This window comes from Micropterus dolomieu, linkage group LG23 (assembly GCF_021292245.1).
Source record: "Micropterus dolomieu isolate WLL.071019.BEF.003 ecotype Adirondacks linkage group LG23, ASM2129224v1, whole genome shotgun sequence".
Taxonomy (NCBI): domain Eukaryota; kingdom Metazoa; phylum Chordata; class Actinopteri; order Centrarchiformes; family Centrarchidae; genus Micropterus; species Micropterus dolomieu.
Genome location: NC_060172.1, coordinates 26,751,888 through 26,771,059, shown reverse-complemented (window position 1 = coordinate 26,771,059; position 19,172 = coordinate 26,751,888). Strand labels below are relative to the sequence as shown.

At 39.1% G+C, this 19,172-nt stretch overlaps 1 protein-coding gene across 2 annotated transcripts in view; it reads right to left on the bottom strand.

Annotated features, from left to right (window-relative positions):
* The window catches only part of LOC123962894 (roundabout homolog 1-like), a 77,893-nt gene that overhangs the window by 48,228 nt on the left and 10,493 nt on the right, over positions 1-19,172 (bottom strand). For both annotated transcript variants that reach the window (XM_046039377.1, XM_046039376.1), the window contains exon 2: positions 10,178-10,504. In XM_046039377.1, the coding sequence (XP_045895333.1) occupies positions 10,178-10,504 (327 nt within the window). The remainder of the gene's footprint in view (positions 1-10,177; positions 10,505-19,172) is intronic.

Sequence of the window (19,172 nt, the reverse complement as noted above, 5' to 3'; positions counted from 1 at the left end):
AAAAATATAGACCCTGTTAAAGTGGCAGTGCAGTGCTACATGTCAAGTTCAGACACAATGTTTAGCACGATTTAATTATTTTTTCATTAATATAACATTAATCAAATTTAAATAATTGTACTTTTTTGACATGGTGTACAATATTAACAATAATTAATATTAAAAACAAATTAATAATTAATTAATATTAAAAATTGCACTTTTTTACTGATAGGGTAGCGTCAACATAAAAACACACAGACACACCCTTGTTTTTCTGTCTGCTTCTGCATACTATGCACTGTACACAGATAGAAACACAATTTGTATATAGTGTATATGACAATAATCGGGAACACATCATTGGTCATCAAAGCTTTCAGTAAGCAGCTTCAACCACAGCAGCTCCATCACAAACCTGTCTGCACATTCCAAAGTATTCCCACAGGAGAGAGATGAAGTGATGCTCCAGAAGAAGGAGGAGGAGAAGGAAACGGCAGAAAATAGGGGATGCAGAACTGACAGCCAGGCAGGCACAGGAATGGTTGTAGTGCTTTGGAACTGTTCATCTCATTATTCAGCTTTCCACCCCTCACTTTCTATCTATCTCTTTCTATTTTGCTGCATGTTATAAATCACCACGTCTGCAGTCTATTAGAGAAGATCCTAGCATCTTTGGTTGTGGTGGGTAAGCAGTAGGAACAATGCTGCATAAACAGTCGATTACTCTGCTGCTGCACTAGCAACCGCTCACATCTCTGATTCCAAGTGTCTGTCGCTGCTTCTCTAGGGTGTAATGTCTCTCAAGTACTGTATTGACATACTGTATTCAGGGTAGCACCTCTCAGGTTCCCCTGCAGTGCAGTGCTTCTTGAACTTAGACTGATTTGATTATATTTCATCAGCCACATTATTTATGTATGTTGTGCTTCAATAGTCAAGTTCAGAATGTCCTTTTTAATTAACATTAGGTTCTCACTTTATCTCTTTTTTTTTTTGGTTTTATATTTTACTATGGATTACTATGAATATAGTATTTATCTTTATCTCTCGGGTAATGAATGCAGGGGGGGCATCATCATGAAATCATAAAAATATAACATATACATTTCTCCCTTTTAGTTTCTGATTTTTTTTCCTCTAAGGACAACACAGGGCATGTGGTTTACCAAGCAGAGATATGTACATAAGGTATAGCAGAAAAAAACATGCAGTTTAATTTTAGTGGGAATTTAGCTGTAATTTGGTCCGATTGCATAGAGCCACTATTTTACATAATTCACTAGTTTATTTAACATTGTGGAAAAGTTAAGAAATACAGCCTTGCAACAATGGAATCAACTGGTGAAATTGTACACGCAGCTATTTAGAGCCTTGACACTATCAGCGACAGTTTGAGTTTAAATTGTGCATTTGGGATGCAAGGTCTGCGCCTATGTGGTGGATACAACACCAAGAGCACTGCCATATAAATGAAAAGCAAGCAAGGCCTCTAAATCTAAAGCTTCAAAACCTGTAAAAAAAAAAAAAAAAAATAGCAACCAACACTGAGTTCGATTTCCGTCATTCATTCAGAATATATGATTATGGTTGGCAGTGACAAAGCAAAGTGTCTGCCTCTACTGGATCACATAAGAATTTTGATTAGTTTAATGATAGTCTAAAAAGTTGGCATTTTAATTATAAACACTAACAAACAATCATCAAACCACAATTACACAGTGCACATCTGGGAGACAGTTCATTTCTCATATTCACGCCCTGAAGGGACTGTCAGAGTTGTACTGAGCTTGATTTTTTTAATAGAATCACAGCTAACATTTACTGGGTGATATGTCACCCCACACAGCAGATATTTAGAAAGAGCAGGCGGAAAGCTTTGGAAAATGAAAACTGACATACGCTTGAAATGAAAAAGTGACACAACCTTTGACCCCCAGAGAAGACCGCATTAACTGTGAGCACAGATAAAGCTGGTGGCTGCTGCTGACTGTGGCGTTATTGGAGTGACAGATACAGGATGTATAAGGCTAATATCTCATCAAATGCACAGCCAACCCTCTTCTCTCAGTGACAGCAGGATTACTCGACCATGCTGTAAGCCCTTAATGCTTCCACGCTGACAAATTCACAAGTAAAATACGGGGCAGACTAGACTTATGATGGTTTAGTCAGTACAGGTTTTGTTCAATCAAGTTGTGACTTGATGGTGGGTTTTCACTGCTAATTAACTTCAGTTGTTGCAAACACCTCTGCAGCCAAGCACACGAGTGCTGGTTATTTGGGCCTCCGGGAAGTCTCTCTTGCCATGTTACAAGTCTGCAAATGAGTGAATAAAATGCATATGACATCAGAGTAACCTGACACAGCAAGCGCAGGGTTTTCTGCGTCTGGCTGCATTCCTGCTCCGAGGTTGCAGGGAAATGCAACCAGCAGTTAGGTTCAGTGCTGAGCGGGGAAAAGGGGGAAAAAGATTTAGTGTCGGGGGAAATGGGCCGAGCCAAAAAGTGTCTCCCCAGCAACAACCAGAGCTGAATACATTACGCACAACAAAATTATATCCAACATGATTTGGAGGAGTGTTTGGGGGGGATTGAAATGTAGAGTTACACAAAGCATATGCTTAAAGTCACCCACATATGGTCACACACGGGCATACTGTACACAAAAGTCCATCTTCAACAGACAGATTTGTTGATTTGACACTCCCAGGTTTTCCCCCCTCCTCGTCAGCACCTTATTCCTCAAGGATAAGGGCAAAAAGAGAAAAGTGAAAAAAAATGTGCACACACACACACACACACAGCCAATAAAGAAGGCTTCATATGTCTGTAATGTAGGGGAACATTCAACAATGCAGATAATTCACTATGGCTGCCCAGCTTATTATCACACATAAAGCTAGATGTTTCTTTTATTTCTTGACAAGGCTACAATACACTCTCTAATGTAAAATGAAAGCCAGAGAAAGTGTAAATAGTAGGATTGTTATAATGAATATGGTATAATTCAATAATCTGCAAAAGAATGAAGAGATTTGAAAGTCAGTCCTTTCTTTCCTGTCAAAGTAGCAACTGTCAGTTGTACATATGTGTACAGCACAATCCTGACACAATGCACACACACACACACAAACACATACAAAAGGAACAGTTTTACGTTCTAATAATATTGCCACACATCCAGGAGCCATATGGTATTTGTCAGAAGCTCTTGAGTACTTCCCCTACTCTCTTCTCCCTTCACCGTGCCGCTGCAAGCCAAACAAACTCTTTCCCTGCGTCCTGACACTCTTGCACAAATCTGGCCCTTGGAAACGCTGAGCCTAGGGGAATATAGCGACTAAAATTGTTTAGACAATACTTGCAGTGCACTCGCCCCAGTCTCCAGACTGTAAACACAAACCAGCTGTCCCCAGAGTGTGATACTTACTCACTGACTGATCTAACCATAGGCCAACTGGGAGAGAACAAGGGAACGGAAAACAGGATGAGGAACAAGAGGGTAGCACAGCGTTCACAGGCTGTCACAGACAATTGGAAACAAACACTGATATCTGACTTTGTGGCTGTGGATGAAGAGCTGTTGCAATGTGTCAGTTTTTGCCTATCAAACAATCTCACTCCTCATCCATATGGAGAGAAAATGACAACTTTCCTGAGACAGACCGCTCTACTGCCACTTAGGATCTTTTATTGCGCTTATCCAGAGTGACTACAACAGGGTGTTGTCAGCGACAGTGACAGCCATTTGAAGTGAGGAGCCATTAGTTAATGGATAGGGGCAGGCAGTGCAGGAGCCTGACCTCTGAGAATCCGCCTCTCTCTTTCACTGCTTCGCACGTCTCCTGCACTCACCCGTATCCAGCATAAGATTACAATCAAAGAATAGCGGACAGGGAGACAGACCAGGGGTCCTACCTTAAGCTGTCAATCTCACAGTCTGACTGAGCTGCGCATATCCCATGATCCACTTCAGAGAGTATGGTGTTCTGATGAACATGTCTGTCATGTTAATAAAATTCAAGTCATTATCACAAGCCATCACATGTCCCCCACTGGCTTTCCCTTTTCAAGATATGAAAAGAAAACTGCATACATTTAGGATGATGAAATATGAATACAGAATTGAGAGGTATGTTTTATATAATTTATGATGAAAGAAGCATGGCTTTGTATGTGCCCAAATCAGATCTGGTATAAAAGTGGATTTGTCCACTGTTGCATCTCACTAATATTAGAAATATGTTGTGTTTTGCCAATTGTCATTTTAACTAGGAATCCCACAATATTTTGTTTAGTCAGATAACATAGATAGATTTTTAAACAAGGAGGATGCACAAACATTGAGTTGGCTATACACATGAAACGTTTCAGTTACTGCCTCTGTTTCATCTTCTGCTAATCGGCACAAAATTGAACCAATAGTTTTCTACATCAACTTCCTTTATGTATGTTAACTGAATTAATGTAGCTGTATATATATTAGGGGTGTAATGCTCCCTTTATCTATGTCTGTATTTGTATATGTCAGAAAAATGTTTATATTCGGATATATACCGAAAGACGGCGGGGGCATGCATCGGAAGTTGTTAGTAATCTAATCTAAATTGCTTCATTTTCTGTGTAAAATTGTTTTCTTCTGCTATTTATAATGCCATTCACTATATCTATATGTTTAGCTACCAACCAAATACACAAAATAAAATAATTTAACCATATACCTTAATTAATCAAACAATAAAACTAGGATATGTATTTGAACCCACCTTCAGAAAAAGAAAACGTTAAGTCTACTGAGACTAAATAAAAGCTGTGAAACTGTTAATGGTCTGCATGGAAATAAATATAGGAATATAAACACACAGTCAGAATGCCAGAATGTCAGAGGTGCTTTGGGCAGCAGGTCCAGGGGAATATAAAGTTGGTCTGAAGTATCTATGATCAAAAATGAGAAAGTTATTGACAGAAAATGAACTGTAGTAGCTCATTTGGTCACATTGCATTTATTTTATTTTTTTAAAGAAGTGCATAACCTCTATGAGGACGTCCTGATGAAAATAAACTGCAACTTCCAATTTGCTGTACTGTGAAGTTACACAAAGTGCCAGGCTTCGATAGGCAATCGTGAAGTTAAAGCTTTACAACATCTGATGGGGGAAGGGGACAAATGTAGTATAATGGTATTAATTTTGGATTCTGACCATATCTGTTAAGAGCACATTATCTGTTTATGTCCAAGTAAGGTATTCCTTTAGATCCTTTATATACAAACGCTGGAAATCAGAGGGGGCGTTTCTGCCATTCTCTTCATGTGGCTGTGTCGTTGTCTTTCCCTGTGGCTCATTACTTCATCACTGCAGTGTTGTGGCCTAACCTTCAGTCTTGCCACGAGCCTCACTTTCCTCTAGCAAATGGCAGTGTCCAATTAGTTTAAGAATATCATTTATTCCTCTCCCTTACGGAACCTAAAAACAGGTCTACTATCCAATAACCTTTAGAGTACACAGGCTGTGACTTTGCCTTCACCTCAATAAAGCGCTTCATGATTGAATCAAGTGGCTGAGGTCAATAGGACATATGTTCATTTCCCAGGGTCCTCTAGGGTCCCTGCAGGCAGACAAAATATGCTGAGTGTCTTCTGTGACATTTATTGGATAGGAACTAAGTTATATGTCTTTTTTTCCTTTTTTTTCCACATTCATGAATTTTGCTTTCAGAAAGGTTTCCACTAGTCTGCGTGTGTGTGTGTGTGTGTGTGTGTGTGTGTGTGTGTGTGTGTGTGTGTGTGTGTGTGTGTGTGTGTGTATGTGTGTGTGTGTGTGTGTGTGTGTGTGTGTGTGAGAGAGCATGTTGTGTGTGCTTACACAGTATTCCAACCCCGTGGTCACGCTTCAGGCACCACCACACACTACATCTGTCACTGTCTCTACCACGTCACCTCAATTTTCTGCAAACAAGTTTCACTCCTGTGCCTTGAAGGACAGACACTTCTTCCTCTCTCTCCTCTGTTCCCCTCTGTCTCTGTCACACCCTTCCTGCTCGCATCACTTTATATCTGTCAGCCTGTCTTTTGTCAGCCGTCTCACCGCTTTTCATCTTCTCTCCCTTTAAATCACAGCGGTATTAGAAAAAGTAGGAATTCAGTAAATTAATTTGGAATTGAGTTAAGGTTTTTATAAGTTAATAATTTTCCACTGTCGCTTTCACATTTTACAATTAGAGAGTAAATGACTAATGTTCTGTGGGATTATTGTTAATGTGCTGCTGAGCCTTTCCTTCCTGAGTTGGTGAGTTCATGAACTAAGCATGTTATATGACGTCACAAGATACTCAAAACAGCAAATAATGTAAATCAACTATGGCTATTTATTGTTTATTTCTAGGGACAGGTGCAGAGCAAAGAATATTCGGTAGCACTTTCTATGAAGGTCATCGCTATAATGACTTATGCATATATTTATAACACGATATAATACATCCATAAGACATTATAACAGTTGTTATAATCGCTTACAAACATGCATTAGGCGCTATAGCAAAGTTCATAATGTATTATGAACTTTTGATTTAATGTTTTATATCTAATAGTAATACCAGTTTATGTCAATGTGCGGCAAGAATCTCCGACCATGTTCCATAAAACATTATAACCACCGATTCTGCCTCGTTATGAATACACTTTAGTCACCATTTACAATTAGTGATATAAAATTGAATAATAGCTTATAGTAATGTTTAAAGTTATATAGCATGTCTTTGTTTGCTTTAAGTAAAGTGATAAAATATCTATCCCTGTATAATATATTACAGGTGGACATAATACCATATGAACTAATTATAAGACCTTATAACACGTAATTGTTTGCTTTAAGTAAAGTGACAGTGTAGGTCACAGTGTGTCCGTTAAGTCTGTTGTTTCCGCAACTGCTGGAAAAGTGAAGGCAGTTAGCGCTAGCTAACAGTATTCCCATTCATTAACTTTAAAATGTCTTTTAATAGGCTACGTTTTGTGAAGTGGTTGTCTTTAATTGTCCACTGCATCTGTCAGGGCCTGTCCATAGGCTCGCCATTCATCTGTGACAACATCCGAGCCTCTTCTTACATGATGTTGGTCGGCAACAGGTCTTCTCTTGAGCGATCTTTCTCCACCCTGACAACGAGTTTTCTTGATATAATTATTTTGTGTTTTTGTGCTAAACTGCAAAATGTTCAAAATTTATACAGATTGTTCATAAAGTGAAGAAACATAAATAAAAGTTGTTTTCCTGCGTAAAATGTGTGTCACTTTACTTAAAGCAAACAATGACGTGTTATAAGGTCTTATAATTAGTTATTATGGTATTATGTCCACCTGTAATATATTATACAGGGATAGATATTTTAACACTTTACTTAAAGCAAACAAAGACATGCTATATAACTTTAAACATTACTATAAGCTTTTATTCCAATTTATATCACTAATTGTAAATGGTGACTAAAGTGTATTCATAACGAGGCAGAGTCGATGGTTATAATGTGTTATGGAACATGGTCGGAGATTCTTGCCGCACATTGATATAAACTGGTACTACTATTAGTTATAAAACATTAAATCAAAAGGTCATAATACATTATGAACTTTGCTCTATCGACTAATGCATGTTTGTAAGCGATTATAACAATTGTTATAATGTCTTATGGATGTATTATATCGTGTTATAAATATATGCATAAGTCATTATAGCGATGACCTTCATAGAAAGTGTTACTGAATATTCATTAAATAGACTAATGTCATCAAATCTTCAGGGTGCTAAATTATTGTGTACTATTCAAACATTGACATTTTAAAAAAAAAACAATATATTCTGTACTTCAGTATCACAACATGCATCTATTGTTCTTATTAATTGAGTCCATCACAGATAGTAATTAATACAACTGTGGATCATAATTCATTTAGCATTTGATCCATGCATGTTGATCTAAGAATCAAGTGAAATTGACAGCTATACAGTAACAAGATAAAACAATCTACAGCCATGCTAGCAGCTCTGTGAGGCTGTCTTTAGGCATAGCAGTGCTTAGTTAAATGCTTATGTCATCAAAACGGCCTAAAACTCTGGCACATGCTCACCATTTGTGCACACAGCCGTTGTGTTCACTGTGGCTGGTTGACCTGTAAACTAACATGGAACACAGTGTTTAGTCAACACCGTGTGTCGGTTTAATACTGAATATTGAGGGAGGAAAATTTGCTTCCTTTTAGCTTTTGGAGGCATTTGATTACTGGTCATTACAAATATTGGGGGAGGAGTCAAATTTCCATTTTCATATACTGGGGGACATGACTCCCGCTCCTCACTATAGATGATTATCGCAGTTATACAGTATTATATTGCTAATAATGTGCTTATGATGTGCCTTTTGTGGCATATATAAGAACATGGTTATCAGAATTGTATGGCTGTTCAGACTCACTGTAGTCTCTTTATACTGGAAAATAATTGCCATCTACACTTCTGCTCTATTATTAGAGTATCATCACACAGTATTGTTGCCTGAGTGATTTTTGAGCGACAAACATAATGAGTGAAACATGATAATAACTTGATAGTAGCTTACTGTGAAACCCAGGCACCCTTGTGAACACAGTTCCCTTTAGCCAAAGAAACTTTAAGCAATTAAAACACTGCACAAAATTAACAGCTATCACATTAACAAGACTAGACAAATGATCTGCTAGCTGGTCTATTGACAGAGTGAGGTCAATCCTCCTTTTAACACTCCCCAGCTTCTTGGTCCTCCTATAAACTCCCTAACTCAGCAGCATTTGCCGAACGGGGCTCTGTTTTACTATCCAGCCCCAGGGTGACCCATGAATCTGTGACCTCTGAGGGATGAAGCAGGGAGACATAAGTCATCCGGGCAGCTTCAACAAGTCCTCTCTGTGTTCCCTCTCAACCTTAAAACCTGACAGTAAATTTAGTGAACTCTGAGTAATAAACGCTCCCCCTGTAGGGCTGCGCTTCTCCGGGTTGGAGTGCTGATCTAGCATTACCGTGATACCGTTTGACCATCTCTTTCATTATTATTCAAAAGGTGAAACAGATACCGGAGGAGTATTATTATTCTAAAACCTCTGTGAAATATCCTCCCAGGAGACCAAGCCTGAGTAGAGCTCTGCAAGCTGACACAGCTGAGCAGAGCAGGGGATCGACAGTGAGCTACGCAGTGTGTGAGAGCATGGTTGCGGTTGTTAACCCTTGTTACCGACACTTCCTTCTTTCGGCACATTCTTTACTCTTGTTGTCTGCAAGATTCCTGTGTTTTCAGACTTGGAGAACCTGTGCTCCATAGGGATTCACAGACCATTTGCACTTACCCGTGGTCATAAGCCCTGACCTTTTGTCCTCTGCTCCACAAGCTTCATTCCATCAGTCTAACTAACGTATATACATCTACACCCACACATACACACACACGTTTGGGTGCTGCATGCAGCCTGACAGATTCCTCCCTGAGACATGCTGCAGTGAAAGGCTGTTTAACTGGTAACACCACACACTTGACACTTGCAACTCTACGATTCAGCGAGTTGACACTGTCACCTGTTTGGAACACACTCAGCACTTGTTTAAACCTGGGGGACTAAAGCAGACACGCAGCTGCTGCATGTCTGACAGGTGGGTCGCATAGTGAACTTCCACCTGTCAGTCAACCATAAAAAAGACCCACATTAGAATGAAAGTAACTAAATGAAAAACAGGCTCTAAGATTTACACATTCTGTTCCACGTATAATTAGATCAACGCTACTGGTTGAGTTGAAAGTGTGGAGACACTCAATGCAAAGTAACTATAACAAAGAGTGTGATACATTTTTTGTAAGATTGTATATACTTCTGTATAATCTAATGGTTATATTAAGAAAAGCTTGTCCAGACTTTTTCAAAAAAGCTGCTTAGTTTCTGTGAAGATAGATATTAAAGTCCCTGCTATCATATTATCAGACATTTACACACCTTGGTATTAGAAATAGCTTCCTGGTTATTCTTGGTCATGTTAGCAATCAAGTTCACGTCTGTACTAATGTGTGATTGTGGCCATTTATACAGTATTTAAGGTGTGTGCATGTGTGTTGCATCCTTTTTTACAGAAGGAGTGAAGCTCTCAGCGCTCTCTAAACACTTACACACATCTAACAGGACTTACTGGCTACTTCCAGGGATGCATTGTGACTTATCGCCTGGCCCAGATAGTTCCGGGCCACACACACGTAGCTGCCATCGTCGGGCTTGCTCCGTCGTCCGTGGACGATGCGTAGGAAGAAGAGGGACCCGCTGGGCAGCAGCATACGGTGGGAGCGGGGGTTGTCGCGGTCAGTCTCAACGCGTTCCCCATCTTTGTACCATTCCACTGTGGGCGTCGGACGGCCCTCCGCCTTACAGTTGAGAGTGGCTGGTTCCCCTTTGGACACAATGAGGTCAGAGGGGTGCTCCACAATGCGGGGAGGGGAGTCTTCCTGGCGGAGACGAGACCCTGGATGGGAAGAAGGATGCAGGGTGGTAAAACAAAGAAGAGAGTTAGTTCCAGGGATACACTTTACTGTCAGGTATATGAGAAACATATTCCATTAACTGGTAGATGTCAATGGAATTCAATAAACACACACCAAAAAGAGCCATAGTAAAATTCATCAAATAATCCTTCCATGCATTAAAGAGTAGTACTAATCAAAACAGCACCAGCTCTAAAGGAATTAGACACGGCACATTACTATCGCTGTGCAAGTGCCTTGTATTAACAATAATCCAGTTTGACAATATAATTACCTCACAATCACATGTCGCTCATAAAATGTTTTGCTTTTGTTTCAGCAGCTGGAACCCCATTAGGCGTTGTACTTTTTTTTTTTAAAGCAATGCTGGCATGTAAAATCCTGAGGAAGAAATATCTTTCAAAACATGTCTGGCCTTAAAACATGTATTTGCAAAAGAAATATTCTTAATATGCTTTTGAGAAAAGCTTCAAGGCTGAATTACAGTGGGATTATAGTGTTATCTGTGGCTCTGCTGACACCATACTATAGACGTTGTCTGTGCTTATTTCACTTATTTAAACTTAAAATGTGCCTAAAACTTTTGCTACTAAGGTTAACTATGCAGGAAAGGAATACGCTCCCAAATGTATTATGACTATTTTCACAGCACACCTCATGAGTGGCCAGGGGAAATCTAATTACACGTCTTCATGTAGCAGTGTCACTGTTGTATTTTCCATAGATTCCTTTTCTGATATTCTGAGCTAAAAAAGAAAGGATACCCATCCTCAGCATGAGACATCACTCTTTCTCCTCCCCCATACTGGAGTATATATTTATTTATACTCTGTGTTCACCATTCAGTGCCACATTTGACCACAGCTTCTGAAATCATTAGACCACAGAACCATAGAAACACAAATCAATACCTCCAACCATACTCACACTAACAACCACAAAATCACCTCTAATCCGTGATACACTGTTGAGATGTCAATTATCCTGGTCTTCTCAAAGAAACTGTGCTGCAATGATTCCCTGTGAGGCAGAGGACAAAGCAAAGCCCCCTAATGAGATCCAGGTTCACAACTCCAATGCCTCTGTACATCTTACATTCCCTCGATCTCTTTCCAATCCCCCAACAGAGTCAAGCCAGCAGACCTCCAGCCCTCTCCACGCTTATTCTCTTTTCTTTTTCCTTCCAGCATTGTGTGAATGCTGCAGAATCTGGTGTGGATTCTACAACAGCCACAGGCGTCAGAGTCTAGATCAGATTTAAAATTACCTTTAATACTAAACCAAAATGCACAAGCAATTGTCCTAAAGACTGCTAACAACACTACATAGAGAGAGAGAGAGTGAAGAGAGACGGAGAAGATGAAGGAAGTGTGGCATTAATGTCAGTCATGTAACCTCTATTTACCTGTTTTATTGCTTTGGGAACACTTTTCTGTTCTTTCATGCTGCTGCAAACACTAGCTTACACAGCCTTCAGCAGGTCACGCTTTAATGTGCCAATGGCCCTGTAAAGCAGATAATCACCACGGCGCTAGAGTGATGAGCTCCTACACTCCCGCTGCAACCAATAAATCCCACACAGACAAGTGTTTACCCAGATAGATAACACCTCACACACTGTGAAATGGGTGAGAATTTGATCCACTGGGTAGTGTAGTAGATGTTTTGTGTGTATGCACGAATCTAAATTTACTGTCTTTTCCAAAAGCTTGTAAAGGAAAATGTGATATAATTTAAGAGATAGAGTACATCCCCCTCTCTTATACAAAAAGAATAGGCATGCAAGCTTATCATTGAAAACTGAAAAGTATGCTGACATTTGCGTGTTTGCATCCAAATGCTCCATATTATCTGGATGGTAGCAGTCAGACTGAATGGATGTGGACGGCTGAGATAAGCCCTCCCACTGCCTTACTATTACATTCAGTTTCTTTTCCTTTTCTTCCATTTGCTTTCTTTGTCTCCTTTTCCGTGAATGCTGTCAAGTGGTAACCCAGCTAAAGGCTGCATGCTAATGAATGGAAATTTAATTAGAAAAAGTCTACTTTTAAAAAGTCACCTTAGCGGCTGGAACACGGCTTGTTTTGAGCAAAATGGTAAAGGATAATATGCTTACAATGACAATGTTAACATGCTGATGGTTAGCTGGTAATGTTTACATTGTCAGCATCTTAGTTTAGCATATTAGTATGCTAACATTTAGTAATTAGCACAAAACACAAATGGGAATTAGTTCTGCATGTAAATGTCTGTGAACCAAAGTGATGATACACCAGATGAAAAGTCAGGGAAACACCAAAAGCTATCAGGATTCACCCTTTGGGCACGATATTTGCACCTCTGTGGTGGACTGAACCACCACCCAGCATTTTCAGACATTTTTCTGTGATCTGTTCAAATAAAGATAAATTGGGTGAAACCATTCTTCAACAGCCTAACCTGGGAAGACTCACCTGCAGTAAAACTAATTATTGTGCAACAGCAAAGAATGTTGTCTGAATGAAGGAGTTACCTGTCACATTTGATGCTGAAAGAGTTCTGAATAATTTGGAAAATGAGAGAAAATAATTATAAAATTTATTTAAAATAAATATTTAATTAAAGTACCATTTTACACAGTCTAAACATTTAAATCTATAACTGAATAATATAAACAAGGTGGCCATGCGGCTTTCAGTCACACATGCTGTCTATCTTTCTTAATTGTGTTGGGCTGATGCCTAAGGGTCCACGCAGCTCCCTAAGCTCCCTGGCATTACAGAAAGGCAATATCAGCCCACTACAAGTGGGCCCCCAGAAGACCAGGCTTTATCTGCAAAGGGCCAGCAGCCAGAGTACAATCAGTATGTAAAAACACGCACACAGATGCACAACGGAGTACATACATACACACCAAAGGTCATTTGTAGCACCTGTGCCTCTACAAATATGTTTTTTTTCTGTCAGTCATCCTGAAGGCAATTCTACTGTCTTGTGAAGATCTAGGGAGAGAAGGAGAATGAAGAGCAAAAAAAAAACACAAAAGAGAAAGGAACATGTCTGTGTAGTGTCTCAGTGAGTGAGAAAGGATGTGCGAAGAGAGTCTGTTTTCTCCACAACTGTGCGTCTCTCAAGAGAATCAACTAAAATGTGCAGAAAGTAGAAAGCCATAGTATGTTGGAATAACAAGCTAGATATTTTGTATTTTATTCAAGTAGGTTTGGTGAATATGTAAGGTAGAAAAGAAGGAATGAGGGAATAAATTATAGGAGGGAAGTAGGAGGTAATAAAGAGGGAAGGGAGGGGCTTTAAGACAACAAAACATGAGCACTGAGATTATAATAACACAATGTGACAGATATGAGTGTAAATTACTGCAACGCTGGTGGTCTTGGATCGACCTACCCCAGTGTCATTTACAGTACGTTACTGTATGTATTTAGAGTGCATGAAAGGAGGCTACTGTGACTGTTTGGGACTGAACCAAAGAAATAAACAGAGAAAATATCAAATATCACAATCAAATTAGCCCGCTGCACTGAGGTCACACTAGCTGTCAGCTCAGTATATAAAATTTCCCTTTCCAAAGGTATGACACTTCAGACAGGCTGAGAGGTACACACACACATACACATGTTTCTGAAGCATCACTTGGAGACTTAGGTTACAGTATTCAACTAAGGTTCACACTCAAACTCAAAAACCTCTAAATTCACATCAAGAATGTGCATAATTGTCTGTTTGTGGTTTTCCCAAATAAGCAATTACTAGGAAATCAGTAAGTGACATTTATCAATGTAGAATGCTTTGGACTGCCACTCTTTGGTGCTGCTGACAGCTGTGTGACACAATCAGTTTGCTCAGTGAGTCTGACACCAAATCTGCCAGAGCCACAGTGGTGGAAATGTTAAATCTCCACCTGCGGTATTGTGGGATTACCTGCGCTCGAGTGCCAACGCCACTCGGGAAGAGTGGCAGTCGGGCACAGCTAATAATGGCAAGCAGATTTTGTGGGAGGCTTAACAGTGTGCAGTAAATTGAACAGTTCTGACTTGTTAAAAAAATCTCTTTTCTTCTGTCTGTAAAAGTCATTTAGACTTCTTTTTTTTGTGACCCATGGGCTAGCTCTTGGATCAAAGTCCATATTTTTAATGGCGAGACAGAGATTTACAGATTTCACAGCAGTGCTCTTGTAAGTCACCACATGTTTGAACGGACAGCTATCCAAGGCCAGATCAACAAGGCAGATATAAAAAGTATAAAACTAAGATGGGGGCTAAAAGAGCATTTGAGTGACAGAGATGAGTTACACAGAGAAACAAAAGACCACCATAGCGCCAAAGAGGTTCCACAACCAAAACCTTAACTGAGCTAAGTAAACTACTTAAGTTGTTTTATGTTGAGTAGTATGTCATTTTGAATTAGACCAGCCAGCAAGATGGATGTCAGATGTATGCTGGCACTTCTCCACCTTTGGCCTGACATACAGTGCAAGTCTCAATTACACAAAAATAGTGGATTAAGTATGACTTTATATTGCATAATAAATCCTGTCTGAATAGGAAATGAGTGCTGTCAGCATTTCCATCCTAAAATAAACTTCACAGACCCAGACTAGACAGTCGCCTGACACTGTGACACTTAACTCACAGCAGCAAAAGTATTAGTGTGACAAGTGGGTGAAATTATGTTTGCTGTGCATCACTGACCCAGCTTTGGTATTTTAAGCATATCTGATTATGCAGAAATGTCAGCAAAACATCCAACAAATCCTCTCTTCAAAGGCCAAGTTCTGACTAATGTGGATTCAGAGCTACAACAAAGGGGCTATAAGAGAGACCAGGGACCTGTTTTATAAAACTGTGCAGACTCTATTAAAAAAGACTACACAAAGGCACAGAAGATGAAATCACTTTCAAAAGCAGTACTTAAAAAAAATCCATCCACATGTTCACCTACAACTCATTTTCTCTACATTGACGCATGACTAACAAAAATGATAAAGCATAAACATTTTAACAAATGAAGCATATGTCTGCTGCTCCCTCCACCGCCCAACCTCCTCGTTATGTGTTATTTTGTATAATTAATTTAACTAAGATGTTCATGTACGTGTTTGTTAATGGTGATCAGGTCTCTCAGCAGAATCCTTGCCGCTGCTCAGATTCATTTAGAGCTCCCTCAAATAGCTGAGCCTATACCACCTGTGGTATAACCATTTGTATTTGTACACTGTGAAAAGGAAAATAACACCAGACTACAGATTAAAAAAAGAAAACCAAATAAAGAAAGGCTTTTAATGTTACGAAAGTAGAGGATAGATGTGCTATTGTTTGGCGATCATAGTTATGACCATAAAAACCTCTTATTTTTATACATTATTTGCTTTCTTGCTGAGAGTCAGGTGAGAAGATTGATACCACTCTCGTGTCTGTCAGTTAAATATGAAGCTGGAGCTAGAAGATTGTTATCTTAGCTAAGGTTAGCTGTGCCCGTCCTAGAAATAATCCAGCGCCTAATCCTGTTTAAAACCGCAACTTGTCATTTTTACACTTCAGTTTTTGTAGGGATTTAACAAACAAGATATGATGTGTTTTAGAGGTGCTCGCGGGAGGGGGTTTTACTTTTTTTAACTCCGGACAGAGCCTTGCTGTTTCCCCAAGTTTCCAGTCTTTATGTTTAGTCTAGCAAAGCGATCCATCTCCTGGCTTTAGCTTCATATTGAAGGCGTGATAGTGATATCAATGTTCTCATTTAACTCTCGGCATGAAAGCAAATACGCATATTTCCAAAACTATTAGGTTATTCTTTACAAAAAAAAACTGACTCATTGGAAAAGAAATAATTTGTGTTGCTCATCCCTTGGAGACACATATTCCAAACATACACACACAGTCATTCATTTGTAAAGTAAAACACAGGGAACCAATAAATGCCAGACATTCTTTCTCAGGCTGTATAAACTACAATTAAGTGGAACAGTTGAACACTGTCATTCACTCAAGTATGTGGGGGAAGGAATGCGTGTGCGTTTCTATGCCTGCGTGTGGCCAGGACAAGGTGTCTGTAACCACACTTTCTCTTACATTGTGCAGACACATTAGATTTCCTTAAATTGCATTTGCACAGGTTAATTTAATCACACAGATGTTATGAAAAACTTGGATAACAATACCATAAATCTTTTTTTTTTTCACCTGCCACCCTGCTAACAACACATAACACAGTGAAACTATCTCCAGAGAGGAGAGTCAAGGTCATGGGCATGATAACACCTCCCAAATGCAGAACCCAGATGTTCAGGGAAGATACCAAGCGAGTGGAAATGCACAAGTAATAAGCTTGCAAGCTTAACACACTACTGGCTTAAGGATTCATATTACAAGATGCAGAGAAAGATTTTGAAAATATTAAAACAGCAACCAATTAATCTCTCAATTATTTTTTACGATTAATCAATTAATTGTTTAGTCTACAAAATGTCTGAAAATAGTAAAAATGCCAATTACAATTTACCAAAGCCCAAGTTAATGTATTCAAGTAACTTGTTTTGTATGACGAACACTTTAAAACGAAATGTTATCAAGCAGCAAATACTCACATTTTGAAAAGCAAAATGTTGGCAATTATTTATCTGTCAATCAAGTAACTGATTATATATTTACATTAAATTACTTTATATAGCTCCTTCATTAATAATTGTGTGCACATCTTTATTTATGTATTTACTCAATGAAGTCAGGACCTAAATTATTTTATTTTTATAATTTTTTTTAATTAAATGTTTGTTTGTATTTTGCATTGCAATAATACAATTTTGTGAAAACAAAAAGCTACATTGGGTTGCCAGCTGTCAGATGCTCACTGGGAAGGTAACAAGCAATGAAGTCCTCAGGGCAGACTCGAACCAGAACATTGCTGGTACACGATAAACATCTGAGCCAACTAGGTCACCAGGACACTTCAGATGGAGAATAAATCCATCAGGCTGTCACGGACACACAGGCAAATATGGAGGGCCAAATATACTGCATTTTCCATCTTAAATTCCTGCAATTTGTAGAATCCTTATATTATAATAATATTTTCTTGCTTCAGTTTGTTGAAATTTTCTTTTTACACGTCAAGTGAGCATGGCACACTCTCTGCTATGCTAATAATGTATTTTGGTTATCCCTTATTATGTCAAATATTATATGCATACTCTACATGTTTTGCTTTCTATAAACTGACTATATACCATATATTGCTTTGACATATGAACACTTAAGCTGACGCAGTCTCCTGTATTTGTGATGAGGAACACCTTAGGAGCACAACTGCCTGCAGAGGCCACCAGCCCATCTGACAGGCTTATCCTCACTCCATTAAATGTTCAGTGGACAGTAAAGTGACTGTGTAGGCCATTGATTATCACTCAGGCAGAGCTTCAAAGAAGTCAAACTTACCATGAATAGAGACAGACACGGAAGAGGCAGAGGCAGTTTATTATTATTAAAGAAAAGCATCCACTTTGGGTTAATGTTACATAAAATTTAAACCAGTTGCCCTATCTTCCCAGCACTTAAACGTTACAACATAGTCTATGGCCTGCATAATGTATATTTGAATATCTGTAGTTTATCGTGTTTCCTTCATCTCCTTTGAGGCTTCGCAGTAACTTGTAAAACTGTCACTTAAAACATTATTGCTACACCAACCGAATTAATACATTAATATTACATTAGCTTCATGCTGTGTCATTGCATGTCACAAGTGCATGTCTGCATGACCTACATTTATTTTTGGTCTTAATTGCGCCCCTGGTAGTGGCAGCCCAGATGTGAACGGACCCTCATACTGTGAAGGGAGAGAGACTTTGCCCTGAGCACCAAACCCATCTATAGCGCTGAAGCCCTCTCGCAGGACTTATTCTGGTTACTAAAGTCCCACTTCATACATGCATGCATGCAGACACATAAATGTGTTGTATCTTACAATATCTCAATATTAACAGACACAGAAACAATGTCAGATTTGCCTCTCAAACCGCTCTTAAGGCTCTCAATTACAGCCTCTGTAATGAAGAGGCAGAATGAGTGGTCATAGGCCTGGATGTTTTAGGACTGCATTGACACTAAAAGCAATCATAGCATTAACTTAATAGTCCAAGAGGACATTAATATGAGGGCACATTCAGCCACGGGAGATAATAGATTAGTGCTGTGTAGAGTCACTAAATTTTTGTTGGCATTGTTAACAACCTGTTTAGTAGAAGAGGAAAATGGGTCTCAGTTAGCTCTATGATTAGCCCCACTATATGAAAGTACGCAATATTTTATGGTTATTAACACCCTTCCAATTGGAATGCAGTTACATCTGACTTGGAATAGTTCGACACTTTGGGAAATATGCTTGCTGTCTTGCCGAGAGTTAAATGAGAAGATTGATACCGTCACTGTCAAGTATGAAGCTAGAACGAGGAGACTACTGGCTTAGCTTAGCATAAATCGTCTGCCCAAAATAAAATAAATAAATAAATAATAAGCTAGTAAGCAAGATGCAGACTGCAAAGCACATCACACCTTCTCATGATACTGATGTCCAGCTATCTGAGCTGCCTGCCACCTGTTTCACTTGTGCGTGCTTCTTGGTAATATCTATACACAAAGACTAATATTTATAAATGCA